The sequence below is a fragment of the Mobula hypostoma genome, chromosome 6 (genome assembly GCF_963921235.1).
Source record: "Mobula hypostoma chromosome 6, sMobHyp1.1, whole genome shotgun sequence".
NCBI lineage: Eukaryota > Metazoa > Chordata > Chondrichthyes > Myliobatiformes > Myliobatidae > Mobula > Mobula hypostoma.
Window position 1 is genome coordinate 171,910,701 of NC_086102.1, and position 25,458 is coordinate 171,936,158.

The 25,458-nt window shown below is 43.3% G+C and overlaps 1 protein-coding gene across 1 annotated transcript in view; it reads left to right on the plus strand.

Annotated features, from left to right (window-relative positions):
* galnt13 (UDP-N-acetyl-alpha-D-galactosamine:polypeptide N-acetylgalactosaminyltransferase 13) overlaps positions 1-25,458 on the plus strand; it is a 399,948-nt gene that overhangs the window by 258,886 nt on the left and 115,604 nt on the right. Inside the window, exon 6 of the mRNA XM_063052267.1 lies at positions 10,712-10,882. Coding sequence (XP_062908337.1) covers positions 10,712-10,882 — 171 coding nt within the window. The remainder of the gene's footprint in view (positions 1-10,711; positions 10,883-25,458) is intronic.

Here is a 25,458-nt window from a genome sequence, read left to right on the forward strand (position 1 = left end):
ATGTGGACACATACAGGGAATTTGATGCCGGTTTCCCTGAGCTCTCGCTGTACAGAATCAAAAAGCAAAAAAACAATAATGCAAATAATCGTGAACTGTATACAATGAGGTATACCTGTGTATGTAGAGGTGGAACATACATCAAAGTTGCTGGTGAACGCAGCAGGCCAAGCAGCATCTATAGGAAGAGGCGCAGTCGACGTTTCAGTCCGAGACCCTTCGTCAGGACTAACTGAAGGAAGAGTGAGTAAGGGATTTGAAAGCTGGAGGGGGAGGGGGAGATGCAAAATGATAGGAGAAGACAGGAGGGGGAGGGATAGAGCCGAGAGCTGGACAGGTGATAGGCAAAAGGGGATACGAGAGGATCATGGGACAAGAGGTCCGGGAAGAAAGACAAGAAGGGGGGGGGTGACCCAGAGGATGGGCAAGAGGTATATTACAGTCCTTCCAGGTGAGGCATCACTTCACCTGTGAGTCGACTGGGGTGATATACTGCGTCCGGTGCTCCCGATGTGGCCTTTTATATATTGGTGAGACCCGACGCAGACTGGGAGACCGCTTTGCTGAACATCTACGCTCTGTCCGCCAGAGAAAGCAGGATCTCCCAGTGGCCACACATTTTAATTCCACATCCCATTCCCATTCTGACATGTCTATCCACGGCCTCCTCTACTGTAAAGATGAAGCCACACTCAGGTTGGAGGAACAACACCTTATATTCCATCTGGGTAGCCTCCAACCTGATGGCGTGAACATTGACTTCTCTAACTTCCGCTAAGGCCCCACCTCCCCGTCGTACCCCATCTGTTACTCATTTTTATGCACACATTCTTTCTCTCACTCTCCTTTTTCTCCCTCTGTCCCTCTGAATATACCTCTTGCCATCCTCTGGGTCACCGCCCCCCCCCTTGTCTTTCTTCCCAGACCTCCTGTCCCATGATCCTCTCGTATCCCCTTTTGCCTATCACCTGTCCAGCTCTCGGCTCTATCCCTCCCCCTCCTGTCTTCTCCTATCATTTTGCATCTCCCCCTCCCCCTCCAGCTTTCAAATCCCTTACTCACTCTTCCTTCAGTTAGTCCTGACGAAGGGTCTCGGCCTGAAACGTCGACTGTGCCTCTTCCTATAGATGCTGCTTGGCCTGCTGCGTTCACCAGCAACTTTGATGTATGTTGCTTGAATTTCCAGCATCTGCAGAATTCCTGTTGTTTATGTAGAGGTGGACTTGGTTTATAATAGACTAAAATTCAAGTGTTCATAAGACTGATGGCATACAGAAAGAAACTGTTCTTGTACCTATTTGTCCAGGCATACAGTGAACTAAAGCGCCTACCAGAAGGAAGGAGTTGGAACAGGTGATGTCCAGGGTGTGATGGGTCTACAATGATGCTGCTTGCTCGCTTCCTGACTCCAGATGCATATAAGTCCTGGATCGAGAGCAGCTTCACACCAATAATCCTTTCCACAGCCCTGATGGTTCTTTGGAGTCTATTCTTGTCTTGTTTGGTAGCTGATCCAAACCAGACAGTGATGGACGAACAGAGAACAGACTGGATTATTCCTGAATAGAATTGAACTAGTCTATTGAATTAGACTAGTCTTTTCAAAATTCTCATAAATCCAAAGCAACAACACAAAATGCTGGATCCAGCACATTATCCTCCGCAACTTCCGCCTCCGGATCCAACACATTATCCTCCGCAACTTCCGCCACCTTCAACAGGACCCCACCACTAAGCACATCTTTCCCTCTCCACCCCTCTCGGCTTTCCACAGGGATCGTTCCCTCCGCGACTCCCTGGTCCACATGTCCTTCCCCACGGATCTCTCACCCAGCACTTATCCCTGCAAGTGTAAGTGCTATACCTGTCCCTACACCTCCTCTCTCACCACCAATCAGGGCCCCAGACAGTCCTTCCAGGTGAGGCAACACTTCACTTGTGAGTCTGTTGGGGTCATCTATTGCATCCGGTGCTCCCGGTGCGGCATCCTCTACATCGGAAAAACCCGACGCAGATTGGGGGACCGCTTCGTCGAGCACCTCCGCTCCGTCCGCCTCAACAGACAGGATCTCCCAGTTGCCATCCATTTCAACTCTGCTTCACATTCCCATTCGGATATGTCCATACATGGCCTCCTCTACTGCCATGATGAGGCCAAACTCAGTTTGGAGGAGCAGCACCTCATATACCATCTGAGTAGTCTCCAGCCCCTTGGCATGAACATTAACTTCTCCAACTTCTGGTAATTCCCTTCTACTCCCTTCCCCTATCCCAGATTCACTCTGCCCCCTCCCCCAGCTACCTATCACCTCCCTCATGGTTCCGCCTCCTTCTACTACCCATTGTGTTTTCCCCTATTCCTCCTTCACCTTTCGTGCCTATCCCCTCCCTGCTTCCCCTCCCCCACCCCTTGACCTTTCTTCTTACTGGTTTTTCACCTGGCACCTACCAGCCTTCTCCTTCCTACCCTCCCCCCACCTCCTTTATAGGACCCCTGTCCCCTCCCTCTTCAGTCCTGACGAAGGGTCTTGGCCCGAAATGTTGACTGTTCGTTTCCATGGATGCTGCCCGACCTGCTGAGTTCCTCCAGCGTTTTGTGCGTGTTACAAGATGCTGGAGCAACTCCTGTCAGGCAGCACCTATGGAAATGAATAAACAGTCAGCATTTTGGGACAAGACCCTTCTTCAGGACTGGGAAGTAATATTGCTTCATTGTCCTCAGATGAATTCGAAGCGGAATAGGTGCTGGATAGCAGAGAATAGGTACTGGGTGAGAATGCCAAGTGCTGGCAAGAGGAAATTTGTCTTTTGTGTGTGTTACTTTGGATTTCCAGCTTCTGCAGACTTGCACATGTTTTCGATTATACTCTTAAACCTTGTTAATAAGAATCCTTTCTAATAGCTTGCCCACCTCTGAAGTCAGACTTTCTGGTCCCTAATTCCAGGGGTATCGCTACTCCCTTTCTTGAATTAATAACATTTGCCATCCTCCAATCATCTGGTAGTACTCCTTGGCTAGTGAAGGTGCAAAGATCATCGCCGGGGCACAGAGGTATCTTCCGTAGTAACCTAGAATATATCCTGTCTGGCTCCAAGGACTTATCCATCTTTTTTTGCAGTATTACTGTGGAGGACGATTAAGTCTTCATTGAGCGTTATCTGGACAGTGGATAGTGGGTAGCTAATAATGAAGAAATTTTATTAGATATTCTAGTAAAGGGAAAATGTTAATTAAATACTGATATAGTTTTCAAGAGCTGCTGTGATTGTAGATTAGAAAATGCTTGATACAGAGATGGGTTCAAACATGACCATAATTTGTAGTGACTTCAACCTTGAGTTTATAGAAGATTTATTGCCAATTTTCAGTTAAATTTTAGGATTTTTTTCTTTTTTGCTTTTCACGTGGCTCTTTGTTTAGGGTTGCAGTAGATCATAGAATCTAGTCAAAGAATTTATTGCTGTGAATTTGCTTTCACTGACAATACCTATTCTCAATATGCATTTGGGGTTGGGATTCTTATTCACTGCATTCACTGTGCAACTGAAATTTCCTTGGGATGGTCTTGATAGTTATTTAAATTTGGAATCATTTGAAAATTCTAGAAAAGTGGCTATTTTTCCAGTTTTCATTTTTTTTTATCACGGACAAGAAGTTGCATTTGTTGAAGATGGAATTTATCAGACCTTAGCCAATTCCTCAGGAAAAAAAAACTTTAGAACCAATTTTATTATGGGAGATCTGGCAGTGTTCCCGTCATCTGTCTGTTGAAAGTGTGTGAAGTCTTAAACCATTAAAAAGAAGAGCTTCTCACTCAGCATAATAACTATTGTCGTTGCTTACCATGCCTTGTGGCATATCGGGCAGCATTCCTTCCCATTTCTTTAGCATTTTTGTCTGTTTTATAATGAGGCAAATTTACTAGCTTGACTCTTAACCCAGCACAGATGGAAAGTGTGCAAGGAGTCGGCCGGATTCGAACCTGGGACCACTTGCCTTGAAGTCTGGTGCAGATGCCTCTACACCACCGGCTGGCATAAAAACAATAATTATATTTTAAAATGTTTTGAATGCTTAGTTTCTTTCTGATTTTATTTCTCTGTTATCCTTAGATACATTAATTTCTCAATAAATTAAAGCTCTATTAGCAAGGCCAGTAGGTTAGCATAGTCATTGAGATTGACTTTCTATTATGAGTGCAGTTGTGGCCATCAAACTTTACAACTCCTCCCTTGGAGGGTCAGACACCCTGAGCCAATAGGCTGGTCCTGGACTTATTTCATAATTTACTGGCATAATTTGCATATTAGTATTTAACTATTTATGGTTTTATTACTATTTATTATTTATGGTGCAACTGTAGCAAAAACCAATTTCCCCTGGGATCAATAAAGTATGACTATGACTATTAAATGTTGGAAATTGTCAGCAGGTCTGACTGCATCCGTGGGAAGAGAAACAGTTGGTGATTCAAGTCAAAGACCGTTCATCAGAATGAGTTCTGACTCCATTTCTCCAAGCGTCTTTGATTGGAAGTGTTAACTTTGTTCCTTGTTCCACAGATGAGGGCTGACTTGCTGAGTTTTTTTCCAGTATTTTATGTTTTTAGTTTTGGTGTTCAGGTATCTGCAGTTCTTCTTTAATTTTCACTTACCTTTTGGAATGAGTAGAAATCTGATCTGCACGGTGGGAATGGTGCCAGTTTTCTTGTAGGACCCGGCTCTATCAGGATGATCTGTACGTGACTCAAAGGAGACTTCATTTATATTAGACATAATTTGAACTTCAATTTTGTTGGTACCTCATCCCAGTTATGTACTTTGGGAATTTAGGCTGGCAGAACTAGTGCAGCCCTGCAGAAACTGCATGACGTTGTTCAATCAGCAAAGTTAGAATTTAAAAGAGAGCTTGCCGCTTGCAGCTTTGCCTTGTTTATGTTCTGTCCTTCCTTGAGTAATAGTGTAGTTAGCATTTTAAAAAGTTGTAGTTAATTGAATAATTGAAAACTTAATTTTTGGGCTGAACTGTTTTATATGATCTATTAAGATGGAATAGAATTCCAGTATATTTGGAAAGTCCCCAAATAGTCGTTTGCTTTTAAAACCTCTAGTCATATACATTTAAATTCATCCCTGTGTTTCAACCTCTTCGCTGTCTGTATTCTTCTCCAATCCTCTGATCCTCTGGACCTCTGGTCTTTGCAGTTTTTCATTTCTAGTGTCTTGTGCATTCCAATATCATTCATCCCACGACTGCTAAGTGTGTATCCTAGTGTCACGTACTTAGGGGTGCAGTAATAGCCGGAGCGCACCAGAGCGCGTCCAGCACCTCTTTAAGAAAAAAGCTGAAATAAACAAGCTTATTAAATAGGTGGCACCCAGGGTGATTTGAGTATCTCAGAAACTGTTGATCTCCTGGGATTTTTACGCACAACAGACTCTGGAGTTTACAAAGAGTGGTGCCAAAAACAAAAAAACGTCCAGCAAGTGGATTGAACAAGATGTTTTCACTCACAGAACAGCTACTCACTGGATTTTTTTTTGTTTTTGGCACCTTTCTTTGTAAACTCCAGAGTCTGTTGTGCGTATAAATCCCAGGAGATCAGCAGTTTCTGAGATACTCAAATCACCCTGGGCAGCACCTAATTAATTAGCTTGTTTATTTCGGCTTTTTTCTTAACAGGGTGCCAGACGCGCTCCGGTGTGCTCCAGCTAGCACTGCACCCCTGCACGTACTGTAACTTTGCAGCATCCATTGCTGATCTTCAACATTATGAATTTTTGTTCATATGAGGTACAGCAACGGGATAGGAGCAGGAGCCCTAAGGGAGAAGAGGGGCTAGTATTGCATTCTGGCCTTTCTCCTCACTTTCTCTTTATGTATTGTTATTGGAGAAACAACCTCCTGGACCTGAAATGTTAACTGTTTCCTTTTCTGTAGATGTCTGATCTGAGTTTCTGGCGATTTGTGAGATGAACTGGAGTCAGTTTCAGAACAAAGTGAAAGATGTGAGCTGATTCCAGTTCAGATGTGTATCCAGACAGAACAGAAGACCCAGGGACAAAGCCTATTTCCATCCTACCTGGTGCTAGAGTAATGATCACAAAATCAGCATGACCTTCAATCTGTGGTTGGAATGGGAGCTCCGATTCACACCAAACCCTGGATTGAGCCCAGGTGTTTGACCTGGACTCCACTTGTTCTCAGTCTCATGGAGATGGGAGGGGGTGGTAGTGAAGACGATGCACAGCTGAGGGCTGGATCTTGTTTCTGTCCACCTCTCATTCTGCCTGTTGCCAATTCTCTCAAGCTCGCTGCGGCTTGTTCTTGTTGTCGCTCTCACTCTCTACAGCGTTGCCTTGCTTCTCTAGTGTTAAGTGTGTTGACTCTTGGGTCGTTGTAGTTGTCCAGAGCGACTACGGTGACAGTACAGAAAATGCAATTGCAGTCGAGAGACACAGCACGTAAAAAGATCAGCATGTTTCTGGAAATCCTTACGTGAAATAACGTGATTGATTTTTGTATGTGAGAGTTGCCACCGCAGCTGTGATGCTGACACTCTGTGAAGATCCTGCAGCTGCTCACCAAGGGCAGGTAGTCAAGAAGATGAAGATGAGGTTATCTAGCTGTTAGCAAGCACAAGCTAAGGAGGATCTGTACCAGTGACACAGAGATCAGTAATCATTTTAGTCTATATTCCATGCCAGGCAGAGGAAGGCTGCAGTCAGTAAACTATACTCTGTGGTCAGTGGGCTTGAAACAGGATATCCGGAGGCCCTCTTGTTCACTGCCGATGACTTCAACCAAGCCAAGAATGTGTTCAAGAGTGTGTACCAAAACTGCTACCAGCATTTTTCCTGTCCCATCAGAGGCTCAAACATACTTGACCATTTGTAAACAACCATCAAAAATGCCTGCTGAGCTACTCTACCTCCCCCCCCCACCCGCACTTTGGAGGTTCAGACTACCAGGCCGTGCTTCTTTTCCCTGATAACCAACAGAAACTGAAATGTGCAGCTCCAGTACAGAAAATCATTCAGTACTGGTCTAGACTGGACCATGTTCAAGGACTCACACTCAGCCTGGATGAGACTGTCACCACCGTCACAGACCTCATCAGCAAGTGTGTTGCGGACTTTGTACCATAGAAGGTAACTTGGGTCTTTCCAGATCAGAAACAATGGATGAACTGAGATCCTTTCCCTATTGAAATCTTGGTCTGCAACATTCAGATCTGGTGATGCTGACCTTCACAAGGTATCAAGATGCAACCTCTGCAGATCTATCAAGGATTCAAAGAGACAATGGTAGTCCTAACTAGAGTCCTAGTCTAGCCATCATTTGTGGCAGGGTTATAATGGACTACAAAAAGAAATTGGTTGCACTGCTGACAACAGTACATACCTACCCAATGGGCTTCACACATTCTGTACATATTTTAAACAAAAAGGGATTGGAAAGTCACCACCCATGCATCTCAAATAACGATGAAAGAAACGGTGCAAGAAAGAGGTTGCGAGTCTACTGATATAGTTTTATGACAAATATCATTCCTTTAATGCCGGTAAAACAAAAGGGCTGGCCATTAACTTCAGGAAGGGAGGAGGTTCACATGCTCCTATTTACATCAATGGTGTTGAGGTTGAGAGCTTCAACTTCCTAGGTATGAATATCACCAACCACATATATGCCATGGCCAGGAAAACACACCAGCACCTTCCTTGGGAGGCTAAAGAAATTTGAGATGTCTTCTTTGACCCTCAGCAATTTTTATCGGTGCACCATGTAAAGCATCCTATTTGAATGTATCGTGGTTTGGCATGACAACTCGTCTGACCATGAAACTGCAGAGACTTGTGCACACAGCCCAGCACATCACCCAAACTCATTTCCCTTCCAAGGACTCCCTCCCTCTCCAGACGTGCTGTCTTCTCCAACTTCCCTATTGGGCAGAAGATACAAAAGTCTGAAAGCATGTACCCAAGGCTCAAGAACAGCTTCTGTTATAATACTATTGACGTTGATAGACTTGATCTCACACTATCTCATAACCTTGCACCTTAATGTCTACCTGCCCTGCACTTTCTCTGTACTGTAACACTTTGCACTTAATTCTGTTATTGCTTTACCTTGTAATGAAATGGCCTGTATGGATGGTATATAGCACAGATTTTTTCACTGTTCCTTGGCAATAATAAACTAACTTACAAGTGTAATGGCCTGAGAACTGAGAGGCTGAATACTTGTGCACCACTATAAACTAGGTGATGGGATGTAGTGATGTCTGACTGTGACGTCGAAAGGAACAGGGAGTGGTGGTGTATTACTGAAATGCTCGAGTCCATTCCATGACTTGGCTATTTAATATTGCTCTTTCATATATCTGTCATAGTACTGCGACCTTCTTTAGAAAAAAAAACCATGAATGGAGGAGAAAAAGCATATCCTTCACTGTTGTTTGAAACAGCTGAATTGCTTCTGGAGCCATGGGCTTGATCTTCAGCAACACCATTACAGCTTAGAGAACTAATGTGACTTGTAAGCAATCTGAAATATCTCATGAAAGATGCATTCCCAAAAGCTTTGATCTTTCAGGTTTTGGTCTTTGGATTGTATTCACAAGGACTGTAGGTTTGAATATGGGCATTTGGAAAACTGGAGGTAATAGAAACAGTTTAATAACTCATTGTCTGATTCACAAACATGAATGAAGTTTCATTCAAAGACACAACTTTTTGTCATTGGTGGCAAAGTCTGTGTCTTTGATACTTCAATCTCATCTTAAATTAGAATTATTGGCATATTGTTATACATTTGGATTATGTGGAGGCAGTCGGACTGCTACTTGATATTAGTGTAGGCACACAAGCTGGAGAAGATTTTCATGAGATGGAAACAGTGCCTTTAAAATTTCCAACTCCTGCTGCTGCTTGTAAGGAGTTCTACATTCTCCCCCGTGACCACATGGGTTTCCTCTGGGTGCTCTAGTTTCTTCCCACAGTCCAAAGAAATAGTGGTTGCTAGGTTAATTGATTATTGTAAGTTTTCCTGTGATTAGGCTAGGGTTAAGTCAGGGGTTGCTGGATGGTATGACTCAAAGGGCTGGAAGGGCTATTCTGCGCTGTTTCTCAATAGATAAAAGCCTGACGAGAGACCTGCATTGGCTTTGCTCAAGGCCTTAGAGGACTGATATTCTATTGCTTACACTGTGCAAAGCATAATGTGCATTAAAGTCTACAATCTAAAATCTGAATAAAGCCTGAGGTCTGTGAACCCCAAGAATGAGGGCCAGTGATCTCTGATATCATTAAGTCCAAGGGCCGGAAGCCCAAGGTCAGTGAATTCTGGGATTGAAGGCCTAAGGTCGATCGGCAGGTCTTGAGGTTAGAGGTCAGTGATCAGTGAGTTTGAAGCCCAAAGGCTGGAAAATCTAGAGGTCAAAATCCCTAAATTGATGAGTCTGGTGGCCAGAGCCCCAATATGTGCCAGTCCAGGGCCAAAGGCCTGGAGATGGCCTGAACTGGGTTTGTTTTGCTGTTGTTGTTTGTTGTATGTCGACTGCATGTTCTTCTGCTGAACATTGTGTGCATGTTTAGTTGGCATCGGAATGTGACATGACCCTTGTGGGCTGCTCCCAGCATACTCTCAGATCGTGCTGGTTGATAAAGCAAATGACAAAATTCCCTGTATGTTTTTATGCACATATGCTTAATAATAAATAAATCTAAGTCTCAGTAAAGTGGTGTAATGCACTATTGACAGTTGACCACGATATGGCTATCATTTTGTCAAAGCAAGTCAGTCAATGTGAAACACCATCTGTCTTGTGTTTTTCTCAGTATTCAAACAAAATGTTTGTGTATTATTATACCTTGGGTTGATCACAGGATTTTCTACATACTATGGAAAATATTGAAATAGGTAATTGCAAGAGATACAAATTTCAGGTGATGAAAAATAAACTTTTGCTGTCTTAATACATTACCTGCGTATGGTTGTATTTAAGTTCTATGCAAAGTTTAGCTCCTTTTTTTTTCCATTTCACTGGTAATCTCATGAATGTAATATAAGCCGTGGTTTGCTTTAAAGCTAACAAGGTTAACTATGGTGTATTGTAATCAGCTGAATCAAAATAGATTAAGAGATAAGATTGGATTGTGGCAAAGTTTTATTATTGAGTATAAAATTTGATTGCTGAAAAAATTTGTAACATTTTCCTAAAATTACTTTTGCTTGTGTTTTTCACTTGTTCTTAAAAACATTATTAGAAAATAAATTGCATTTATAAAACAACGTTCACAACCTAAGGACACTCCATTTGATTTTGTGGTCATTGAAGTACTTTCAAATGAGATCAATTTTTTAACACATGAAGTGGGTCAGCCGATTTTTAATTGCCCACCTCCTGGAGGAAACATGTAAGTATGGTTGCTTGAGGGATAAACATTGGCTGAGGTACAGGAAAACATTTCCTACACTTTGAAATAGTGCTACAGAATCTTCACATATTAGACAGAGCAGATTTGACTGCAGATTCACAGTTCATCTGAAGAAAGAAATTTATGATCTTACATCTGACCAAAAGGCAAAAGTGCTACCTACTGAGGCATGAGCAAGAGTATTTTGAGTGGACCAAGCTGTAAAGGGTATTGAATAAAATGGTGGTTTTCAAAATCTTTGCCTTTAATTGCAGCTTCTTTTCCTATGCAGAAAAACAGTGGTATGCCCAATTATCGACGTAATTAGTGATGATACCTTTGAATACATGGCTGGTTCTGATATGACATATGGTGGATTTAACTGGAAATTGAACTTCCGCTGGTATCCTGTCCCTCAGAGAGAGATGGACCGAAGAAAAGGGGACAGAACGATTTCTGTTCGGTGAGTACTGGAGGAAGATAACACAATAATAAATTAAGTTGAAGATATATTAATCTTTGAAGTTTGAAGTGTGGAGGTGGGTGATTGAAGCTTTTCAGAGAAGGTGTTTCACTGAGTATGCAATAAAACAGTATTCATTGATTAATCATTTTCTTTGAGAGAATCTGCAGCACATATTTCTGCATGCAGACTTGATATTTAGATAAAGTTTTGGTACATTTCTTGACTATTGAATGAAGTCAGTGTTAAATTTATCAAGTACTTGCAATATTTATTCTGTGTACAACACTTTAATACATGCAATTTCTGAGTAGATGGCAGGTGTTATGTTTTGTGGGATAAGAAAGAACATCTGATGAAGCAGCCAGTACTATTAAGGAGCAAGAAGCAACTGAATGAGCATCTAGGCCAAGTTGTTTTTTGTGCTTCAGGGTCATCGTTTCTTCCATTAACTATCGATCTTAATGAGCTGAGAAACTTCGGACAGTTCTTCATGCTGCATTCCATATCACATCCTGATTCAACATCATTAGATATAAGTATGACTGTATTATTGTTGGATACTAATGCAACAAAGCAAAAGTAATGTCAGATATTCCTGGTCTCCAGGTCTAAACCAGAGCTCCTGAGGACAGAGGTTCAAAGTGACGATGCTTAATGCTGTGATTGAGACCTGTGGCTTTAATTTACGGGAGGTCATCAGAATCAGAATTAAGTTTATTATCACTGTGAATTTTATTGCTTCATGGGAGCAATGCAGTGCAAAACATAAAAAATTACCATAAGTTGCAAAAATAAATATCTGCGTGTAATGCAAATGAGGAATAATGAAGTAGTGTTTGTGGGTTCGTGGGTTCGTGGGCCATTCAGAAATCTGAAGAAGCTGTTTTTAAAATGTTGTAAGTTGTTTTCAGACTCTTACACCTCCCTAGTGGTAGAAATGTCTCAGACTGGACTGAGTGAGGGTCCTTAATGATGTATGCTGCCTTCTTGAAGCACCACCTCTTGAAGGTGGCCTTGATGTTGGGTAGGGTTGTTTCCGTGATGAAACTGGCTGAGTCTACAAACCCCTGCAGCTCCTTTAGATCCTGCACATCAGAGGCTCCGTACCAGGCTGTAATACAACCAATTAGAATGCTCTGCAAACATTTGCGTGGATCTTTGCTGACATGCCAAACCCGTTCAAACTCCAGATGAAGTAAGGCCGCTGGTTTGCCATCTTTGTGGTGGCATTAATATTTTGGCCAGGGTAGATCCTCAGATACTGACATTTAGGAACTTGAATCTGCTCTGGGTAGATTAGGAACTAGAGAAAATTTGCAGATGCTGGAAATCCAAAGCAACATACACAAAATGCGGGAGGAACTCAGTAGGCCAGGCAGTATCAATGGAAAAGAGTACAGTCAAGTTTCGGACTGAGACCCTTCAGCAGGTCCCGCTGAAGCACACAGCAGTTCTTCATTTAGCTCTGGATCAGCCGCAGACAAAAGGCAATCCAACTTGTCTTCCAGGAAGGGACTACTGGAGAGTAGCCCAATGGGAGAGCCCCCCACTTGCAAGGGCCAGCCCCCAACCCAGCAGGGATACCTGCATAACCACCACAGCCCTGTTCTGTCCCACACCGCCTCAGACGACTCCTCCTCTGGGTAGCTGTAGCAGGCTACGTTGCAGTATGAGGGCTTGGTCCGCACAATAACCAAGGCCATGTATCTCTCCTGCTATCGGTCTCACCAATGAACTAATGGACCAGACCTGCAGTATTTTATATTACCAGTGTCCAACAAGGTCCTGTGATTGCAAGAAAAAACATTAAAGGCACATTGCACCTTCTGTTGGACCTGGAGAGGCTGCTGCGACCAAGCAAATTGCCATCTTATTAGAAGTTGTTCTTTTTGGCTTCAGATTCCAATCACTGTAGTGTCTCGTGTCCCCATGGTTCTTGTTCCTATAGCATCTATTCTGATTCTATCAAGAGCCATGGTGTGTTCCACCGAACCAATAAAAGGAAACAATGACCTTTCTTGACTTCTGGATGTACCAATGTAGCTTCAAAGTGCACTTTTTGTTGTAGTAAGGGCTTCTCCGTGAGGTGAATGTTCATCACCAGATACAAATCATAACCATACAATGTAACATGTTAAAGGAGGATTGAAGGACATTTGACTCATGAATCTATTTTGTTTCATTCTGAGTTTTGCATTTATTCAGCTTCAAACTTTTATTTAATTCCCTTTAGAAAATATTGTGCAGGATCTTAGTTGATAGTAGAGGCAGAGTTGACCAGGATAGTCGGCATTTATTTGGAACTTTCCTGTGTATGGGTTGACTTGGATACGGTTGGTACTAATAAAATCACTCAATATTCTTACATCTGAAAAAGCTTTCATTGGCAGCTTTGGGACAAGGCTTCTCGCTGGAAGCCTTGCTGTCGCTCAGACCATGCTGCAAGATTTAATGTTTCTTCAGGCCAGCAAAGTGTGTGATCAGCCCCTGGATTTGTTTAGAGTCGGAGACTTGGAGGACCAAGGGTATCCACTCTGGTTGAGACACCTGGACAAGATCAGGCCTGTTGCTCAATAGACTTCCTCCACTCTTACACTACACATGCATGATACATGAGGACACTCTCTGAAACACTTTCTCCACATATCTGATCTGCTTCTTGCTCATTGTCTTAAATCTAGGGCCTTTAATTACTGAGTTCCCTACCACTAGGAGATGCAGTTTGTTCCTGAAAGCTATTTATGGTTCCGAATGCATGAGTAAAACCCTTCACCTCCCTGGCTTTCCCTGTTACTGAAGTACTACATCCCTGACACAACTCCGACGCTTCTCACCATCACCCTCCCTGAGGTGTTAGCGTTTGCTTAAAATTCAGTGTTCAGAATTAATCTCAGCATTATTAATGTGTAGATAGTAACAGGGAGCAATCTTATTTTCCTGGTTTCTCCCTTTTCTAGTAAAGGTTAGGACTCAATTACAAAACCGTGTAACAGTTGTATTTAACAAGTTTTACTCTTGAAAGGGTAAGCTGTCATTTTACATGAAATGCCATCTGTTAAGTCAATCTGTGATGAGAGAAATAGAATTTGTGGCATGTAACTCCTAAAAGAAATGTCCAGCGTTTTGCTGCACAAATGTTGGAAATTTCTAGACGCTCATGCAAAATGTGACTCTTCTTTGGGTCAGCAACAGTTTGTGAATCTCCTCCTGTCCCCCATCAGTGACAAACAGGGGATGTCAACCCAGCTCATAGCATATCTGTGAACTAACTCCACAAGAAAGCCTTTCTTCATTTATATAGCGTTAAATCTGAGCTACAAAATGCAACGAATAAGTAGCATCCCTTACTGTTTGGAAAAGTAAGCTATAGATTTTTATTACCCCTCTGTGTAGAAGTGATGTTTTTTTGGGTATCCTCTTAGTCCAGGCTGGTAACCAGGTGAAATAGTTCATTATTTATTTGCTCAATTAATTCCTCTTAATATGTTGAGAATTTTAATCAGGTGATTCCAGAACATGCTATCCTTAAATATGCCCTCTCCTTTTACTTGAAATGTTCAGATTCTGGTATCTTTACTGTATCTTCAGTGCTGGTGAATGAATGGAGTGTTAGTGAATGAAAAGAACGTGGTGCCAGTTAAGGTTCAAGCAGTAGAGTTTCTGACTCAATGTTTATGCAGAGCAGAACAAGGGAAGTCAGTCACAAGTCTTCATGTGTAGAAATGGCAAAACGAATTAATGATGGGTTCACTTGCAAATGAGCTAAAATTGGTGCAAAGTTGGGCTATGATAGAGAAGGGTAAATGGGTGTGCTGTGTACACTAAAGGCCTAATGTGACATTGTAATTGACATAATTTACAGTCATGCCAAGGAAAGGGATGAGTTGGTGGGGAAGTAAACCACATTCGTTTCAGGTCTATTTCCTAGTGTCCACTTGGAGAAAATACCCTCTTCTAAGGATATAGAAGATGCTGGTTGGTCACAAGGAAACCAGTGCTCTGTTTTTGTTACGCTGGTGTCAAGATGAAGAATGTAGCAGAGAACAATTCCTCGTGTTGAGATCAGATGGAAGGCATGGATGTGTAGGAAATGGGGGTGATTATGTCACAATTGCCTGTTCGCACCCTACCCCAGCCAGCTAGAATGACAGTGGATAGCCGTTGGAGGAGATTAACTCCCTCAAATGCTTTGGATGGATCAAAGAAAAAAGATGAGGAGGAATGTATTAATTCAGTCCCAGGTAGACAGGCTGTTATTAGCGACTTTGATAACACTTGCAACTTCATTACTTCATTACTTCATTCTTAAGGTTGATACTGAATTCTGTCATATTTTGATTTTACCAATTCTAGATTACCTCTCAATTAATAATTAACTTATTTCACGTAACAGACAGAATGTAAAATATTTGATTTCCTGACTTGTTCCATGGATTGTGATGGGAAAACAGTCTGAAATGTACTTTTGTTAAATGCACCCTCCATGCTATCACCTAAAACTGTTCATAGCTGCAGATTTAAGTTGCTTAATATTGGTGCAATATACAGTAGTTACTATAAAGTCCTCTTCGGTCTTCCTAATCCTCTAACTGGTTAGGAATGTAGATATTATTCTTATCTATATTCTCTTATTATGTCTTATATCCAAGCTTATTCATTCCGTTTTCTAAGTCATTCAACGCATGCCATTATCTTCTATTATTAGTACCACAAGCGCACCACTATTTCTGCACCCCACTCCACAGTCCAGCTTTCTGTTTTACTTATTGTTTTGTGACTGCAAGACCCTGGGGCATAAGATCATAAGATATCAGAGCAGAATTAGACCATTTTTGCCCGTTGAGTCAGCTCTGCCATTCATCGTGGCTGATTCAATTTTCCTCTCAGCCCCAAGCTCCTGCCTTCCCTGTGTCCTTTCATGTCCTGACCAATCAAGAATCTATCAAGCTCTACCTTAAATATACGTAAAGGCCTTTGGCTCACCACGTAGCCATGTCTTTGTAATAGTGATTAGATCAAAGTCCTGTTTGTTCCCTTACTTTGGCTGTCTTTTATTATTTGGTTTTATATATTTCTCAGATTTGGGTGCCTCTGGCAAGCTAGAATTTATTGCTTATCCCTGGATTCCTATGAGAAAGATACTATGAACCACTTTATTGAACTGCTTCAGTAATTGTGCTGCAGGGGCCTCACAGTTCTGAGTTAACACTTCCAAAATACTGGTCCAGTGATGATGAAGGAATAGCAGTATATTCCCAAGTGTGGAAGAATGTGACTGTAGGAGTACGGTACCTCTGGTGCTGTTCTCTTGCAGCTGCTGATTGTGCCTTTGGTAGAGAGATTTTGTGGCCTTGAATGTCATTGGAGGAGCCATGGCAAGTGACTGTAGTGCATTTTTTTAGAGGGTCCACAATGCCCTCAGTGGGAGAGGGAGTGAATGTTTTGCAGGGTAATGTAATTGTGGAAATGTGTATAAATCACAGCCACTGACATTAAGTTGGTCTGACGTAATGACATAATTATCTGTTACCGCACTTTGTGTTCAGTGTTTGGAGTAAATTAAGTGAGTTGTTATGTTTTTTCTTAAACTTCAAATGCCTCACGCCATTTTGTTTGCAAAAACCTATGTTGGTGACCCTGATGATTCCAGAGTTATTGAACATGTCAGCCAACTCAGTTGCTTTGAAACTGCTGGAGTTTTGAGAGCAAAATGCCTTTGCTTGGTTTGTACAGGCCGAGGCCCATTTCGTGCTGCGAGAAATCACCGTGGACGAGAACAGATTTTAAAAAGAGGCAGTGTTGCTCAGCACCTCCACAGCTGTGAGAACACCCACCTGATCATGATGAATACCGATTGCTGAAGCTCACCTTTTACAGACTTTTAGACTATTGGAGTCTGAGCACGCCAAACAGTTGTGCTCCTTGCACAGCCTCAGGATGCTAAGCTGTTGGAGTTAATGGACCACATGCTGTCTCTCCTGGGAAATCACCTTCCTTGTTTAATTTTTAAAGAACTCTTCAAGCAGCAAATGCCTGATCAAGTTCACCTAGCCCTCGCTAATGCACCCATAAAGCGCTATATGGAGCTTACAAAAATGGCTCACAGTCTGTACTCAGTCAGGCAGGGGTGGATCATTCCTCTTCCTTCCACTGCCTCAATATGTCAGGTCAGCAAGTGCAACAACATAAGCATGTCTGCAGCTGAGAAACAAGACAACACAGAGTCTGTGTTTTTACCAGGCTCGCTTTGGTGCGTACGCTAGGAAGTGCTGACCACACTGCAGCTTCGACGGTGTCAGCACACCGGGACATCGGGCGTCTGTGAATACCGTGGGTTCCAGTTGTCAGGGATATGAACACCCTTTCAGGGCAGCCCTTCCTATCTTTCATAGGTGCCCAACTGAGTGTGCTGTCAGCATCGCCTATTGATGAGAAGGCAAAGAGCGCTGAAGCTTACCGGACACGACGGGTGATGCTCTGCTTCAGTGGGTGACGTTACAGATCGGACTTTGTCCTGGCTAAAGTGGCTAGACCTCTGCTTGGTGCAGATTTTCTGTGTGCCCAAGGGCTGTTAGTTGATCTTAAGAACTGCTGGCTTTGGCTCGTTATCTTGTTCCCTGAGTAAATTCCCCACAATGACTCTGTCAAGCACGTGCACCTCTGCATATGAGTTTACTCGACCGCTGGGCGGGTTCCCAAACTTCACTAACCCCACATTCTCCACTACAGTCACAAAACATGGGGGTCAAGTGCCACATATCCACAACTGGCCTGCCAGTCTATGCCTGCGCACATAGACTGGACCCAGAAAGCTGGCAACTGCAAAGGCTGAGTTTTCCAATATGGAAAGACTTTGCATTGTATGCCAGCTGAATAATCCCTGGGCTTTGCCCTTCCATATGGTCCCTAAGTCCGATGGTGGTTGTCACCCATGTGTCGATCATCGACCGCCTTAACAAGGTCACCACCCCCGGTAGCTACCCAGTCCCACACATCCAAGACTTTTAGGCACATTTAGCTGAAAAGTTAATTTTTTCCAAAGTCAACTTAGTTAGGGGCTACCGTCAGGTACCTGTGTGCTTGTAGGACATTCCTGAAACAGCTGTGAAAACCCCATTTGGCCTCTTTGAATTTCTGCACATGCTGTTTGGGCTGAAAAATGCCGCACAGACTTTCCAAGCGGATGAACTCTATTAAAAGACTTCAACTTTCATTATGCTTCCCTGGATGACATACTTGTCAGCAGTACATCAAAATCTGAACAAGTATCTCCTTCCACACACTTCTGAGTGCTTAAGCCAACACGGGTGGATTATCAACCCTGCTAAATGCCAGTTTGGGTTGTCAGCCATTGACTTCCTTGGCCTTCGTATCTCTGCGGAAGGTGCAAAACCCCTCCCCATCAAAAGTAGCCACTATTATGGATTTCCCACCGCCTTGCATTACCAAAAATTCTGCAGGATTTTTTAGGTATGGTGGATTTCTATCATCACTTCATTCTGCAAGTTGCTGAAATTATCCTCCCCCTGTATAGTGCAATTAAATGCAGTACCCTAATCACATGCTTGACTGCTCAGTGGACATGACCAGGGCATTTGATGATACCAAACAAGCTCTTTCCAATGTGACCTTTCTGGTGCACCCACACTCCAATGCACTTAAAGCCATTAGTACTGACACTTCAGACTATGCTGTGGGTGCTGTGCACAAATGTTGGTCAGAGGCATCTGGCAGCTGCTCACCTTCTACAGCCCAGCTCCAAAAGGAACAGCATGTATGACCTTGAGGTTCTCGGTCTTTGTCTGGCCATCTGCTATTTTCATTGTCTTCTAGAGGGTTGCTATTTCACAGCATTGACCCCAAACATCTCGTGCACATGATGGCCAAAATATTTGTCCCTTGTTCTGCATGACAACAGCTCCGCCTGGCCTACATGTCAAAGTTCACAACTTTTATACAACACATCAAGGGGAAAAATAATGTCATAGTCATAGTCATACTTTATTGATCCTGGGGGAAACTGGTTTCCGTTACAGTTGCGCCATAAATAATAAATAGTAATAAAACCATAAATAGTTAAATAGTAATATGTAAATTATGCCAGGAAGTAAGTCCAGGACCAGCCTATTGGCTCAGAGTGTCTGACCCTCCAAGGGAGGAGTTGTAAAGTTTGATGGCCACAGGCAGGAATGACTTCCTATGACGCTCTGTGTTGCGTCTTGGTGGAATGAGTCTCTGGCTGAATGTACTCCTGTGCCCATCCAGTACATTATGTAGTGGATGGGAGACATTGACCAAGATGGCATGAAACTTAGACAGCATCCTCTTTTCAGACACCACCGTCAGAGAGTCCAGTTCCATCCCCACAACATCACTGGCCTTATGAATGAGTTTGTTGATTTTGTTGGTGTCTGCTACCCTCAGCCTGCTGCCCCAGCACACAACAGCAAACATGATAGCACTGGCCACCACAGACTCGTAGAACATCCTCAGCATCGTCCGGCAGATGTTAAAGGACCTCAGTCTCCTCAGGAAATAGAGATGGCTCTGATCCTTCTTGTAGACTGCCTCAGTGTTCTTTGACCAGTCCAGTTTATTGTCAATTCGTATCCCCAGGTATTTGTAATCCTCCACCATGTCCACACTGACCCCCTGGATGGAAACAGGGGTCACCGGTACCTTAGCTCTTCTCAGGTCTACCACCAGCTCCTTAGTCTTTTTCACATTAAGCTGCAGATAATTCTGCTCACACCATGTGACAAAGTTTCCTACCGTAGCCCTGTACTCAGCCTCATCTCCCTTGCTGATTCATCCAAATATGGCAGAGTCATCAGAAAACTTCTGAAGATGACAAGACTCTGTGCAGTAGTTGAAGTCAGAGGTGTAAATGGTGAAGAGAAAGGGAGACAAGACAGTCCCCTGTGGAGCCCCAGTGCTGCCGATCACTCTGTCGGACACACAGTGTTGCAAGCACACGTACTGTGGTCTGCCAGTCAGGTAATCAAGAATCCATGACACCAGGAAAGCATCCACCTGCATCGCTGTCAGCTTCTCCCCCAGCAGAGCAGGGCGGATGGTGTTGAACGCACTGGAGAAGTCAAAAAACATGACCCTCATAGTGCTCGCTGGCTTGTCCAGGTGGGCGTAGACACGGTTCAGCAGGTAGATGATGGCATCTTCAACCCCTAGTCAGGGCTGGTAGGCGAACTGGAGGGGATCTAAGTGTGGCCTGACCATAGGCCGGAGCAGCTCCAGAACAAGTCTCTCCAGGGTCTCCATGATGTGGGAGGTCAATGCCACCGGTCTGTAGTCATTGAGGCCGCTGGGGCGCGGCATCTTCGGCACAGGGACGAGGCAGGACGTCTTCCACAGCACAGGAACCCTCTGGAGCCTCAGGCCCAGGTTGAATACATGGCGAAGTACTCCACATAGCTGAGGGGCACAGGCTTTAAGCACCCTGGTACTGACACCATCTGGTTCTGCAGCCTTGCTTGGGTTGAGACGTTTCAGCTGTCTTTTCACCTGTTCAGCTGTGAAGCCCACCGTGGTGGTTTCATGTGGGGAAGGGGTATAGTCATGAGAGCAGGGTGGGGGACTGTGAGGAGGTGCAGGAGGGGAGAATGGGATATGTGTTGGTTGGGGGCTGACAACAGATGACTCATGTGGGGGCTAATTGCCTCTCACAGCTGGCCGTTGAGGCCATACACACAGGGCCTGACTATGCCGGCATTTCAGCCGACCAAACTACGCAGAGGTTCAGGCTTACTGAACAGCAATCGTGGGCCTGCGGTTGGCTGACATTAAGTTCAGGGAAGCTGAGGTTTCTCTCCTGTGCGATGTCTCAACCAGTTGCCCTCAGCACATCATGCCCACAAACTGGATGCAAACTGTTTTTAACTCCGTGCATGGCCTCTTGTATCCGGGCTGGAAGGACTGACGGAAGTTGGTTGCAGTGGTTTGTCTGGCACGGCTTTAGAAAGGACGTGCATGATTGGAGCGCAGCCTGTGTGGAACGTCAGTGGGCTAAATTTATCCATCATGCTCATGCGCCATTTGCACTTTTTGAGATGCCTGAGTGATGGTTTGACCATGTCAATGTGAACCATGTTGGTGTGGACATTGTAGGTCGTCGTCTCCCCCCTGCCACACCCTTTGGTTTCATACATCTCCTTACCATGGCTGGCTGTACTACCAGGCGGCCAGAGGTCATCCCTCGAGCATCGACGATGGCCACGCATGTTCATTCGTCCACGACTGAGTTCGTATACAGGCAGCGGTTATGACTGTCAGGTGATTTTATTCCTGATGCCATGACTGCCTGGTTGGCCCCTCAGCGTCGTTCCACCCTCCTCAGTAAATTCATTTCCTTTAAACCTGTTCCTACCGCCCATCATGGCGGCTCATTTGTTTTCGTCTGCCATGATTCACACCAACATCCTCTTAGGCCCCTTTCAGATGTCCGGTTCCACATTTTGGAATGGCGAGAAAAGACTATTATCATCGATAAGAGGGGTAAACCTGAATGCGTTTCAGTAGATCACCATAAATTGACCCACCAAGATTTGGAGGATTCCACTACCATGCCCCTGCTGTCACAACAGACCATGAGCCTGTCAACGTGCCTCTGGATGAGCAAAAGGCACCTGTGGTTCCTCCACCCATGGAACCTCGGAACCATGCCAGGCAACTCATTTGAGATCTGGACAGACTCACAATGCAGCCTTTAGTGAATTCTGAGGAGGAGGGTGGGTGTGAGCCTGTGTAGGGTAACGTCATCGGTGAAAACGTACATAAGTCACAACAACCGACATTTGAGTTGGGGTTCACTTCAAGAGGCTGGTCTGACATGAAGATGTAATTATGTGAGTCTCTGTTGCTGTGCTTTGTGTTCAGTGTTTGCAGTACGATAAATGAGCTGTTGCAGGTTTCTTTAAACATGAAAAGTCTCACGCCATTTTATTTGCAAAAACCTGCAGTTTAAACAAGTGGGCTACTAGCTGCCTTGATTCTTGAGATTTGTAGCCACACTCGTATTCTATCACATTTCTGACCTGTGCCTTCTCATACCATGGGGAGCACTAAGGTGAGTTATTTGTTTGAAGTTACACAGCGTTTGACCTGCTTGTGCAGCCATTGTACTTGTATATTTGTGCAATATTGATGCTGTGGATATCTGCAACAGTTGTGCTATTGAAACCCACAACCATTACAGATGGCTAGATTCCCTTTGGTTGAAGTTATTTATCATGCTTTCTGATAAATTTCCTTCCAATTTAATCTCTTATTCACTTCCTCCGATTTAATCTTTTTAGCTGATACACTGTTAAGATGAATCCCACAAATGGAAGATTGGCATTTGGTTGCCATTGCTGAAAGATAAGAGTATCAGGTGTCAGTTGTACGCACTTCCATGTATTTGGACCATTGATTCCATTGGAACTTCTGCTTTCAAATCAGTAATTCAGGCCCCTAGAATTCAAGACCAATGATAATGACTACTCAAGAATAACCAGTGTCTCAGAACCTGTTTAACTTTGGCTCATATGGTCATCTTTCCATATGCAGTAAATTTGTTTCAAGCTGCCCTTGAATTCTTGCAATGTTTTCATCAAACTAACCCTGATGCAGACAAGTGATGTTGGGATTGTATTCAGCTTCTGCCAAGTGTATAATGATACAACCATATAACAATTACAGCACGAAAACAGGCCATCGCGGCACTTCTAGTCCATGCCGAACTCGTTCTCTCACCTAGTCCCAACGACCTGCACTCAGCCCATAACCCTCCATTTCTTTCCTGTCCATATATCTATCCAATTTAACTTTAAACGACAACATCGAACCTGCCTCAACCACTTCTGCTGGAAGCTCGTTCCACACAGCTACCACTCTCTGAGTAAAGATGTTCCCCCTCATGTTACCCCTAAACTTTTGACCTTTAACTCTCAACTCTTGTCCTCTTGTTTGAATCTCCCCCACTTTCAATGGGAAAAGCCTATCCACATTAAATCTATCTATCCCCCTCATAATTTTAAATACCTCTATTAAGTCCCCCCTCAACCTTCTATGTTCCAAAGAATAAAGACCCAACTTGTTCAATCTTTCTCTGTAACTTAGGTGATGAAACCCAGGTAACATTCTAGTAAATCTTCTCTGTACTCTCTCTAATTTGTTGACATCTTTCGTATAATTCGGTGACCAAAACTGTACACAATACCCCAAATTTGGGCTCACCAATGCCTTGTAGAATTTCAACATTACATCCCAACTCCTATACTCAATGCTCTGATTTATAAAGGTCAGCATACCAAAAGCTTTCTTCACCACCCTATCCACATGAGATTCCATCTTCAGGGAACTATGCACCATTATTCCTAGATCACTCTGTTCTACTGCATTCTTCAATGCCCTACCATTTACCATGTATGTCCTATTTTGATTAGTCCTACCAAAATGTAGCACCTCACACTTATCAGCATTAAGCTCCATCTGCCATCTTTCAGCCCACTCTTCTAACTGGCCTAAATCTCTCTGCAAGCTTTGAAAACCTACTTCATAATCCACAACTCCACCTATCTGAGTATCATCTGCATACTTACTCATCCAATTTACCACTGCATCATCCAGATCAATAATGTATATGATAAATAATATTGGACCCAGTACAGATCCCTGAGGCACACCACTAGTCACCGGCCTCCAATCTGACAAACAGTTCTCCACCACCACTCTCTGGTGTCTCCCATCTAGCCACTGCTGAATCCATTTTACTACTTCAATATTAATACCTAACGATTGAACCTTCCTAACCAACCTTCCATGTGGGACCTTGTCAAAGGCCTTACTGAAGTCCATATATACAACATCCACCGCTTTACCCTCATCAACTTTCCTAGTAACCTCTTCAAAAAATTCAATAAGATTTGTCAAACATGATCTTCCACGTACAAATCCATGTTGACTGTTCCTAATCAGACCCTGTCTATCCAGCTAATTATATATACCATCTCTAAGAATACTTTCCATCAATTTACCAACCACTGACGTCAAACTCACAGGCCGATAATTGCTAGGTTTACTCTTAGAACCCTTTTTAAACAATGGAACCACATGAGCGATACGCCAATCCTCTGGCACCATCCCTGTTTCTAGTGACATTTGAAATATTTCTGTCAGAGCCCCTGCTATTTCCACGCTAACTTCCCTCAATGTCCTAGAGAATATCCTGTCAGGACCCGGAGACTTATCCATCTTTATATTCCTTAAAAGCTCCAGTACTTCCTCTTTTTTAATCATCATAATTTCCATAACTTCCCGACCTGTTTCCCTTATCTTACACAATTCAATAGCCTTCTCCTTTGTGAATACCAAAGAAAAGGAATTGTTCAGAATCTCCCCCATCTCTTTTGGCTCCACACATAGCTGTCCATTCTGATTCTGTAAGGGACCAATTTTATCCCTCCCTATCCTTTTGCTATAATGGTAGAAACTCTTGGGATTTATTTTCACCTTACTTATCAAAGGTAGCTTTTCTAATTTCTTTCTTAAGGTTCTTTTTACATTCTTTATATACCTCGAGCATCTCATTTACTCCATGCCTATATTTATTGTAGACCTCTCTCTTTTTCCGAACCAAATTTCTAATATCCCTTGAAAACCATGGCTCTTTCGGACTTTTAACCTTTCCTTTCAACCTAACAAGAGCTTAAAGATTCTGTACTCTCAAAATTTCACCTTTAAATGACCTCCATTTCTCTATTACATTCTTCCCATAAAACAAATTGTCCCAATCCACTCCTTCTAAATCCTTTCACATCTCCTCAAAGTTAACCTTTCTCCAATCAAAAATCTCAACCCTGGGTCCAGACCTATCCTTCTCCTTAATTATATTGAAACTAATAGCATTGTGATCACTGGACCCGAAGTACTCTCCAACACAAACCTCCGTCACCTGACCTATCCCATCCCCTAACAGGAGATCCAACACTGTCCCTTCTCTAGTTGGTACCTCTATGTATTGCTGCAAAAAACTATCCTGCACACATTTTACAAACTTCAAACCAACCAGCCCTTTTATAGAATGGGCCTCCCAGTCTATGTGTGGTAAATTAAAATCTCCCACAATCACAATCTTGTGCTTACTACAAATATCTGCTATCTCCTCCAATTCTCGCTCCCCATTTGGTGATCATCAACCCTTTCCTGCCTCTCCATATTATCAAGTGTGTGGCTGAAAGTTTTACTTCTTGTGAGCTTCTGGGTCTTGGAGAGTTCTTATAATGAGTCACTGATGATGCCTCTAAGTGAGCTGAACATTCATGAGATCACAGTGGAAGACCTGTTTTATATTTGTCAACTTTCTACAGAATCTTTTGATGGGAACAGGGAGGGTAGTACCAGTGATCATTTGGAAAATTCTCTCCGTTTAGATGGAAGATACTAGCTAGTATCAATTGCAATTGTGGCAATGGTCCTTGGATTTTAACTCCACTGGCTGCATAACAAACACAATTTTCTACTCCCTAAACAAGTTTTATAATTCCAAATAATTTTAAGCCAGAAATTGCTTGTTG